Here is an 11,027-nt window from a genome sequence, read left to right as displayed (position 1 = left end):
TATATTTAATAAATTATTTAAAATTAATTAAGGGAAAATAAAGTTAATGATAGAGGTACTTTTTTCTTATAAACAAAGATATCTAATGCTATCAAAAACCTCATTACTCTGAAAATTGGCTTAAAGTATTTAAATATTAAACCTAATTTAAATATTATGTTTGCTTTTAATTAATTAACTGAGTTTTTAAAATTATAAAATTTATATTTCTTTAAAACAAATAAGATTTAAAATACTCTAAAGGGTAGGGTTGTTTGTTTGTTTGGGGAATATAAAATAAAAATATTTTTTATTAAAAATTAAATATTTTTGAAATAACAAAATTTTAATAATTTTTATTTCCCTCAGAAAAAGTTAAAATTGGTTGTGCGTTAATATAGAAAAATATATTTATTAATAAATTTTATAAATAAATAAGAGAAAATGATTTATCAGACTAAGGAGCAATCAATATCGGAAATTTAATTACGCAAGCATAAGATCTTAAACATTTATATTTGGATATTACGTAAATAATTTATCTTTAAATATTATTTAATTTTTAAAATAATTAAATTTTAGGAACAATTCAATCTCGGATATAGGTGCAGAAAGTATAGCAAACTCTTTAATTGCTTGCAGTTAAAAACTTTTAAGTTTAGATCTAATGATTAGGTATAAAATTGTTAAAAATTATTTATTGCAATTTTATAAAAAAAATATTCAGATAACAGATATTATTTATTTATTGATTGATTAGTTTTAAACATTGATTTAAAATTAAATTAATTATTTAAAAAAATTATATACCAAAAAAATAAAATTTACATTTACATATCTAACTTTTTAATTATAATTATAGCTGTAATATAATTGATAATTAGGGCTTTCAATAAATATCTATTGCTTTAGAAAAATGTGAGCTTCTCTAAAGATTAATGTTAGTTTATTGGTATTAATTTTTTTATTTCTACTTTTATATAAACTTATTAAAAAAAAGCAATAACCAAATAATAATTTTAAATTTTCTAAAATAATTTTTATTTATTGATTTATAAAAGGGCTAATTATTTTGACTCTCATAGTGTTAAGTTTTTAGGAACATGCTTAAATAAGTGTAAAAGTCTAAAAGATTTAAAACTGTATGTTAGGTAATTATAATTAAGATTAATTAATTCTTCAATCAATTTAGTTAAGCAATTACAAATTTTATGTTTGTTTTATTATTGATACTCATTTTAATATAATAGCGAAAATGATATCTTATTTTTAGGAAGTAGCTTTATGGAAAATAAATTACTGAATTCTATTTTCTTATGCATTGCTGTAAAGTAATTAAAAATACTTATTGATTAATAATCAATAGAAATCATATATTTTGGTTTAATTTTAAATTAATATAATTTATTTTGTTAAAAAAGTGATCCTGAAAATGAATAAAACTATTTAGTTGTAAATAAGAGAACAAGAGATGCAAAGAAGATAAAAAGATTAGTTTAATTTAAATAAAAAGTTTACTGAAATTATGATAATTAGTATTTATCTATTAGTCAGTTATTTGTTAATAAATTGAAATTTAAAACTCAGTTTAGAATAAAATTAAAAAAATATGTCTCATTCTTAAAATTCAATATTTTATTATATAACTAATATGTAAAATATTATTCTAAACTTATTGTTTTCCTCGAATAATTATTTCTCTAGTAGGAAATAAATATTTAGTAGAATAATAAATAATATTTTATAAATTTAAATAAAATTAAAAAAAAAAAGTTATCAAAATAGACTTCGAGCCTTAAAAAACAAAATAAATAAAATTTTTAATCAAACCTTTAACTGTAAAAAATTCTTTCTACAATTTCATAAATGGTAATAATTTGTAATTTTATTTACAATTTTTTTATCATAAAACAAATATTTAATTATGAGTAATTTACAATTTTATTTATTTTAAATTATTTGAAGATTTAAAAGACTAGATTAATCAAATTTGCTTTATAAACAAAAAAAATTAATTTTTTTAATTATGAAGGAGTTAATTATAAATGAATAAACAAACATAAATTTAAAGTGAAAATGTTATTATTTAAATAATTATTTTATTTTCTTTTTTTAATAATAATTACTGTTTGAAATAAAATATTTTATCTAACTATATTATAAATATTTCAGTTTCTTAAACCGAAAGATTCATCCTGTTCAAAATGAAGCCTTTTAGAAAGACCAGGTTCTTATTAAAATGGAGCAGCATGTATTAATTTCCCCTTTCTATATTATAAATATTTCAGTTTCTTAAACCGAAAGATTCATCCTGTTCAAAATGAAGCCTTTTAGAAAGACCAGGTTCTTATTAAAATGGAGCAGCATGTATTAATTTCCCCTTTTTTTAGTTATAATCTAAAACGGTTGGTGATTATTCTAAGTCTATGATTAAATTGTTTTTATTTTAAACCTAATCTTTAAATTTAGACGAACTTATTTCCTGCTGAATTTAATTTAATTTTATATTGATACTAGAATTCTATTCATCTTTTTTTTTCTAAATATTTGATACATTTTAAAAGGATTAACTTGAACATTAATTCAAGTTATTTTAATCACTTTCTTATTTTATAATATCTTCCATATATGAAATAAATTGATCATGAAAATTCCAATTAGATAGAGAGTATTTGACAGACGTTCCTTATATCGGATTGTAGAATAATATATTTTTAATATCTCTCTAATATTTTACTTTAAGGATAGATATTTTCCCTAAAACCTTTTAAAGTAAAAGAAAATTAAATGAATGAATTAATTAATAAGTAAATCAAACAAAAATCGAATAAATAAATAAATACTGTTAGCATAACTTATTTTCCAACTGTTTGTTTTTCAAAAGATTATATGATTTCATAGATTGTGTCTTTACTTGAGAAGGTTTCATAATCATAAAATTTATCTTTTTCAATATAATCTTAAATAAGGAGATCTTAATAATCTTACTTTTTAAAACAAGTATCCAACATTTTCTTTAAGCAGTTTATGATTTTTTCTTATTCTTTATAGGGATCTTGGTAGAAAATATATTTAAACTAATTTGATTTTTTTACTTCTAAAAAGATACATGCTTTATAAATAGCTTCATAAAGCTCTTTTTGATTTCTCTCTAAAGATTAATTATTGTCTTTGAATAATTTAAGCATATTTTATAGGTAATTATGTTCTTATAAATTTTATATTTTCTATTTTATTTTCTATAAATAGTAAGCTTCTTTAGTGAGCTAAACTTATTTCTTACTTTTTTCTAAAAGAATTCTAAAAAGCATGCTTTATATTATTTAATTTTTAATCATTAATATGATAAATAAATAAAATAAATTTTTATAATTTTCAATTATGAGAGTAAATCTTATTATATTTTTTAAGTGTTTACTTAAAATATTAATCAAAGAATGAACTTATAATATTTTAAGGTATAGCCAAATGCCATTCAAAAATTTAGTGAATTGAAATCACTATTTTTTTGAATGGCTAATGTGCTTGAAAATTATTTACAAAAAAAATAAATAATTTTCTAATAGAATTTCATTAATAATATTTATTTAAATTTTAATTTATATCAATCTATATGATTTTTTTATTAAATTTTTAATTAATTTTAGCCTTTTTTAAAAACTTTTTTTAATATATCTTAAAAATTCGAAGTGTTTTTTTGGGGTGCACTTAATTAGAGTAATTTAGTATTTTTAAAATTAATTAACTTTTTGATTGCAAAATTCAAAAATTTAAATATTTTTGGATGAATTTCTATAGAATTTATAAATAATATCTTTCAATTAATCTCAAATGTATGTGATTAAAAATCAGTTAAAAATGTATAGATTATAATAAAATAAAAATAGAGTAAAGAAAGAATAAAAATTTACATTTATATGTAATTGAATAGCAAGTTTTGTTACTATTCTGAAAATATCAATTGTATCTATTATTCGCTAAGAGTATGCTATTTATTGAATATTTCTATTTCGCTGACATAAATATCTTTAAGATATTATTAGGATTATTTTAGATGATTGATATACTAAATATTGCTTAAATTATCAAAAAAATCACTAATTCTATATTTATTTTTTTTATTTTATTTCTCTTCATTGAATTTGTCATCATCTTCTTCTATTATAACATTTTCATCCTTAGAATATGATTCTTTGCTTATATTTTTGAATAATCGCGATGCCTAAAAATTTTAAAAAGTTGTTTTAATATTTTTTTTAAAGAAATAAGAAATTACTTTTCTTGAATTATTACAAAAATAGTACATTTTCAGTATTTCTGCAGATCTTGTGCATCCAACATAAAACAGACGCCTCATTTCTTCCATTTTCTATTTCAAGTCACCTTATCTTAAAAATGACATAGGAATTACATCATCATTCAATCCAATAAAGAATACTATTTTCCATTCTAATCCTTTTGCTCTATGGATAGTTGAAAGCGAAATTTTATTTTTTTATTTAAATTGATGCTTATAATCAAAATTAGAGCTATCTCCTATTACACTGTAATAAGGTATTATCTTTTTATCTTTATTTTTATCTGGGTTTTATTTTATTTTATAATTTTGTTATAAAATAAGGTACTCTATTTCCTTAAGAGATGCTTAAATTGGACTAATTATAGCTATATCGTCATATGAATATCCTTCTTCAATGTAAGTATTTATTGATTAGACAATACTTTTAAATTAATCTCTATTACTCATAAAGCCTTCTAAATAAGGAATCTACTTCTTCTTAATAGTATTTTTTGAATTATCCAACTCTAAAAATATGATGAGATTTCTAAAATTTGTTGTGAAAAAGAAAGAAAAAATAAATTTACCTTAAAAGGATTTCATAAAATTTGTATTCTCATTTTAGCATTTAATTATTTCATTTGCAAAAAAAGTAATTTCCTAGGAACATCTAAAGTTTATAGATAAACTAAGATCTATAATTTTTTAATCCCTCTTTTTCAAATTTTAGTTTATACTTTGAATGTCTTGATTAATTTGATTACTCAAATATTTTTAATCTGATCCTCTAAATTGATAAATATTTTAAAATACATCTCCTAATTAATAAATTAAATAATTAAGAATAAATTTCAAATGAGTTAATAAATAAATTTATTAATTACCAACTACAACGATGTTTGATCCTCCATATTTTTTGAATAGCAATAAAAAGCTGTATTAAAGTTCATTAATATCTTAAAATTCATCAAAAATAATTATTTTATATGCGCCAAAGATTTACATTTTATCATCCTTACCTAAATTTTAGTAATCCATGTTCACTAGCTCAAATTATTTTTCAACTAAGGTAATATCTACCTCTTCTGTAAAAATATCTTTTTGTTAAGGATTTTATAAAGTTTTGATTGATTCATAAGATTTAGTTATTAATTTATCAAAGTTTTTAATTTCTATCTCATCAGCTAATTCTTCACCAAATAAATCGACTGCTCTTTTATGTATATCATTTATTGCTTAGATGTTAAACGTAGTAATGCAAATTTGCTTATAATTAATTCCACTCAATCTAGCCTATTTTACAAATTAAAGAATGCATTCAGTTTTTCCAGATCCAGCGCAAGCATTGACTTTGATATCTACATTTTTTGGAGATAAAATAAACTTCTTTTAATCGTCAGTAAAACGATCTAAATCACTCTTGAGTTACTACATACTTTACTTTTTTTCAGTGAAAGCTCTTAGATTTGTTTTTTATTAAAATTCATTATGATTTTGGAATAAATATTGCCTAAATTATTTATTTATAAATATCACCATTTTATGAGATAAAAGTGTTTAAAAGTGTTTTAATTTTTTATCTCTTAAAATTATCTACTTTCAAACTCTTTTATGTTTGATATTTCAAATAAAAGTATTCTTTTAAAAGAGTTTATTTTTTAAACTAATTAAAAAAAATCCTTTTATTCTAATTCATGCAATTTTTAACTAAAAAATTATAATAATTAAAGAAATTTCAATAAAAAAATGTTATTAAGTGTTTTTTATGAATATTTTTTGGTTATTTTATTAAGTAAACTTAAATATTTCGAAATATTTCTATGTAGTAATGATTGTACTACTTGTTATTCTCTGATTATATAATTTAGTAATTTTAGCGAAATTTTAAGACTAAAACATAACAAAGCTTTAGTAAATATAATAATGAAATTATATTTAAAATTAAGTTATTTTAATTTTAATATTCCAGCAATTTATTATTGTTTTAAGATCATATTTTTATGATTAGATTAAATTTTCACTTATTACTAGAAATAGATATTTATCAAAAGATATTTAACAAAATATTAAGTTCTAGAAATTAAATAATGGTTTTTAATTATATGTATTATTTTTAGTAAATTTCATATCTTTTTAAATAAGAAATCACAAACAAATAATAAAATAGAGTAATAAGAAAAATAAGCGCCTTTCGACAATCAACATAAAAAGAAACAAAGAAATTAAATTAGACAATTAAAGAAATGACAAAAAAATCTTTGTACTTATTCTTTTTTAAGTATAAAAATAAGTGTTTAAAAAAGTGGTGAGGTGAGGGGTTTCGAAATTTTAAAAAATATTGGTGAATTTTTGACTCATTCATTCATCAGTAAAAGCCAAAGATTTTTAAAAAAATTTAGTATCTAAAGAATAAATACTATTTAGAATATTAATAATAAATTCATATTTTATAAAATTATTTTTTAAATATGCTGATTTACTTTTAAAGAATATAATCATTTTTTTCCATCCATCTATCTATCTATCTATCTATCTATCTATCTATCTATCTATCCTAAGCTCAAAATTGCCAATTTTGATGAGAATTAATTATATCCAAAAATATACAATTTATTTGATGATAGTTTAAGAAAAATGTACAAAATTGGATCAATGTACACTATCTCACATAAATACAAATTTAATTTTTGTGCAGTATGAAGTTTAGTTTTAAAAAACAAAAATCATAATTTAAAAATGCTAATTTTTAGTAAAAAAATAGTTTATATAATCAAATGCTAGGTATTGAATGTTTTTAAAATATAATTTGAGTAAGTTTGATAAATTTAAAAAAAATAAAATTCCCTCTAAAGATATTTTATAAGTATGATGAAAAGAATATATAATTTAAAAATATTAATTTAAGGCAAGAAAGTTAAATCATAAGTGAGCTATCCATTAATTTATTTTATTTAGCAGGAGGAAATCAAATTACTGATAATTGGTCTAGGAGTAGAATATTATATGCTATAAATTGTATCAATAGTTAAAGATTTAGTATATGGTAATAGAGTTACGCTTTTTACAGGGTCATTAGATTCGACTGCAGTTAATTAAAGAGAAGTGATTTATTAACTATTTGACTATATAGTTAATGTAACATCTGATGTGAAACAAATATCACAATCTTCGACTATAACAGTTTTTAATACTTTACTGTTCAACTGATCAATAGTAAAATTGCAATTCTTATCATCAGCACTTGTTAAGTTTAGTAAATAAGCAGTAAAGGCAATCAAAAATTAGAATTTCATTATTTTTTTTGGTCTTTAGTATTTGGTTGATTGAATTTAATTATTATTGATTATTTATTTATTTTCTTTATTTTTTTATAGCTTTTTCTTACTAATTATATGAAATTTCTTATCAAACAGAAAATTAAATTTGATTTTTTTTGTATCAAAATTTAAAAGATATCAATTTAAGAAAATTACTCATCAATAAATAGATAGTTAGTTGATCATATTTTTTATCAAAAAATATATTTAATTTTCCTTATGACTTCAGAAATTAAAAAGCTGGTTTTTACTTTAAATTTTAAAATAAGATTGAAGGAAAAATATGTAATATAGCAGTATCCTTTAATTATCTTCCTATCTCTAGTAAATCAGATTAGATTTAGTTCAAATGTATTTAATAATTAATATCTATGCTAAAATATAATTATTTATTTTATCTAACTTTTTTTTTATTTTTTATTTTTAAATTAAAAATGCTTAAAAATATAAAATCATAGTAGTATTAATTAAATTAAAATAAGTAAAAGAGAACATTACTTCCGGGATATTTTGTCACAGAGTCGATATAGAGGAAAATCGACTCATTTTATATTTATATTTTTTAAATTATTTTTATTTTACATACCTTTAAATATCCATATATTTGTTTTAATTTATCAGTATAATCAAGCTCAATTAAAATTATAAGTTTTTTTTATTTAAAATTTTTTGATCATAAAATAAATATTTAATTAAGAATAATTTACAATTTTATTTATTTTAAATTATTTGAAAATTTAAAAGAGTAGATAAATCAAATTTGCTTTATAAACAAAAAAAATTAATTTTTTTAATTATTAAAGAGTTAATTAATTAATAAACGAATAAAAAAACATAAATTTAAAGTAAAATGTTATTATTTAAATAAATTATTTTATTTTCTTTTTTAAAATAATAATTTCTGTTAGAAATAAAATATTTTATCTATCTATATATTTTATAAATATTTCAGTTTTTTAAACCGAAAGATTCATCCTGTTAAAAATGAAGCCTTTTAGAAAGACCAGGTTCTTATTAAAATGGAGCAGCATGTATTAATTTCCTCTTTTTTTAGTTATAATCTAAAATAGTTGGTGATTATTCTAAGTCTATGATTAAATTGTTTTTATTTTAAACTTAGTCTTCAAATTTAGACGAACTTATTTTCTGCTGAATTTAATTTAATTTTATATTGATACTAGAATTATATTCTTCTTTTTTTTTCTAAATATTTGATACATTTTAAAAGGATTAACTTGAAGATTAATTCAAGATATTTTAATCACTTTCTTATTTTATAATATTTTCCATATATGAAATAAATTGATCATGAAAATTCCAATTAGATAAAGAATATTTGACAGCCGTTCCTTATATAGGATTGTAGAATAATATATTTTTAATATCCCTCTTATATTTTACTTTAAGGATAGATATTTTCCCTAAAACCTTTTAAAGTAAAAGAAAATTAAATGAATTAATTAATAAATTAAACAAAAATTGAATAAATAAATAAATACTGTTAGCATAACTTATTTTCCAACTGTTTGTTTTTCAAAAGATTAAATGATTTCATAGATTGTATCTTTACTTGAGAAGGTTTCATAATCATAAAATTTATCTTTTTCAATTTTATCTTAAATGAGGACATCACTATAGTCTTAATTTTTAAAACAAGTATCCAACATTTTCTTTAAGCAGTTTATGATTTTTTCTTATTCTTTATAGGGATCTTCGTAGAAAATATATTTAAACTAATTTGATTTTATTACTTCTAAAAAGATACATACTTTATAAATCGCTTCATAAAGCTCTTTTTGATTTTTCTCTAAAGTATAACTCGTGTTTTTGAATAAATTAAGCATATTTTATCGCTAATTATGTTCTTATAAATTATCTTATTTGGTGTATATTTTCAATAAATTTTCATTTTCACCAGTGATCTTAAATTATTTATCACTTTTTTCTGAAAGAATTCTAAAAAGCATGCTTTATATTATTTAATTTTTAATCATTAATATGATAAATAAAAAAATTATTTTAAAAATTAAATATATTTTAATAATTTTCAATTATTCGAGAATAAATCTTATTGTATTTTTTTAAGTGTTTACTTAAAATATTTATCAGAGAATGAATTTATAATATTTTAAGGTATAGCCAAATGCCATTCTAAAATTTAGTGAATTGAGATCACTATTTTTTAGAATGGCTAATGGGTTTGAATATTATTTATATAAAAATAAATAATTTTATAATAATTTTTAATTAATAATATTAATAATTTTAATTAAAATCAATCTTTATGATTTTTATATTAAATTTTTAATTAATTTTAGCCTTTTTTAAAATAAAAATTTTATTGTGTGTGGGATAGATTATATAATCTATCTTAAAAATTTGAAGTGTTTTTTGGGGTGCTTTTACTTAGAGTAATGTAGTATTTTTAAAATTAATTAACTTTTTGATTGCAAAATTCAAAAATAAATTTAAATATTTTTGGAATGAATTTCTTTTGAATTTATAAATCAAATAATACCTTTCAATTAATCTCAAAGAATGTGATTAAAAATCAGATAAAAATGTATTGATTTTAATAAAATAAAAAAAGAGTAAAGAAAGAATAAAAATTTACATTTATATGTAATTGAATAGCAAGTTTTGTTACTATTCTGAAAATATCAATTGTATCTATTATTCGCTAAGAGTATTCTATTTATTGAATACTTCTTTATCGCTGACACGAATATCTTTAAGATATTATTAGGATTATTTTAGATCATCGATATACTAAATATTGCTTAAATTATCAAAAAAATCACTAATTCTATATTTATTTTTTTTATTTTATTTCTCTTCATTGAATTTGTCATCATCTTCTTCTATTATAACATTTTCATCCTTAGAATATGATTCTTTGCTTATATTTTTGAATAATCGCGATGCCTAAAAATTTTAAAAAGTTGTTTTTTTATTTTTTTTAAAGAAATAAGAAATTACTTTTCTTGAATTATTACAAAAATAGTACATTTTCAGTATTTCTGCAGATCTTGTGCATCCAACATAAAACAGACGCCTCATTTCTTCCATTTTCTATTTCAAGTCACCTTATCTTAAAAATGACATAGGAATTACATCATCATTCAATCCAATAAAGAATACTATTTTCCATTCTAATCCTTTTGCTCTATGGATAGTTGAAAGCGAAATTTTATTTTTTTATTTAAATTGATGCTTATAATCAAAATTAGAGCTATCTCCTATTACACTGTAATAAGGTATTATCTTTTTATCTTTATTTTTATCTGGGTTTTATTTTATTTTATAATTTTGTTATAAAATAAGGTACTCTATTTCCTTAAGAGATGCTTAAATTGGACTAATTATAGCTATATCGTCATATGAATATCCTTCTTCAATGTAAGTATTTATTGATTAGACAATACTTTTTAAATTAATCTCTATTACTCATA

At 19.2% G+C, this 11,027-nt stretch overlaps 3 protein-coding genes across 3 annotated transcripts in view; 1 reads left to right on the top strand and 2 right to left on the bottom strand. All coding sequences in view use genetic code 6, as the record gives it.

Annotated features, from left to right (window-relative positions):
* Positions 1-1,500, top strand: part of TTHERM_00674510 (hypothetical protein) — a gene marked incomplete at both ends in the record, with an annotated part of 1,623 nt that extends 123 nt beyond the window's left edge. Inside the window, 7 exons of the mRNA XM_001015022.3 lie at positions 1-125; positions 419-508; positions 562-654; positions 842-931; positions 1,041-1,130; positions 1,230-1,310; positions 1,401-1,500. The exon at positions 1-125 is cut by the window's left edge and continues 123 nt beyond it. Of these exons, the coding sequence (XP_001015022.3) occupies positions 1-125; positions 419-508; positions 562-654; positions 842-931; positions 1,041-1,130; positions 1,230-1,310; positions 1,401-1,500 (669 nt within the window). The remainder of the gene's footprint in view (positions 126-418; positions 509-561; positions 655-841; positions 932-1,040; positions 1,131-1,229; positions 1,311-1,400) is intronic.
* A 763-nt stretch (positions 1,501-2,263) lies between these two features.
* Positions 2,264-5,692, bottom strand: TTHERM_00674500 (UvrD/REP helicase family protein; the record flags this gene model as incomplete). Its single annotated transcript, XM_001015021.2, has 6 exons — positions 2,264-2,743; positions 2,823-3,279; positions 3,891-4,201; positions 4,256-4,785; positions 4,846-5,076; positions 5,143-5,692. 6 exons carry the CDS (start codon positions 5,690-5,692, stop codon positions 2,264-2,266), a joined length of 2,559 nt encoding a protein of 852 aa, XP_001015021.2.
* A 2,831-nt stretch (positions 5,693-8,523) lies between these two features.
* TTHERM_00673500 (UvrD/REP helicase family protein) overlaps positions 8,524-11,027 on the bottom strand; it is a gene marked incomplete at both ends in the record, with an annotated part of 3,370 nt that continues 866 nt past the window's right edge. Inside the window, 5 exons of the mRNA XM_001015020.3 lie at positions 8,524-9,003; positions 9,075-9,543; positions 10,190-10,500; positions 10,555-10,964; positions 11,023-11,027. The exon at positions 11,023-11,027 is cut by the window's right edge and continues 247 nt beyond it. Of these exons, the coding sequence (XP_001015020.3) occupies positions 8,524-9,003; positions 9,075-9,543; positions 10,190-10,500; positions 10,555-10,964; positions 11,023-11,027 (1,675 nt within the window). The remainder of the gene's footprint in view (positions 9,004-9,074; positions 9,544-10,189; positions 10,501-10,554; positions 10,965-11,022) is intronic.

The sequence above is a fragment of the Tetrahymena thermophila genome (genome assembly GCF_000189635.1).
Source record: "Tetrahymena thermophila SB210 genomic scaffold scf_8254658, whole genome shotgun sequence".
In the NCBI taxonomy this organism is placed as follows: Eukaryota; Ciliophora; class Oligohymenophorea; order Hymenostomatida; family Tetrahymenidae; genus Tetrahymena; species Tetrahymena thermophila.
This window is presented reverse-complemented; position numbering and strand designations above follow the sequence as displayed.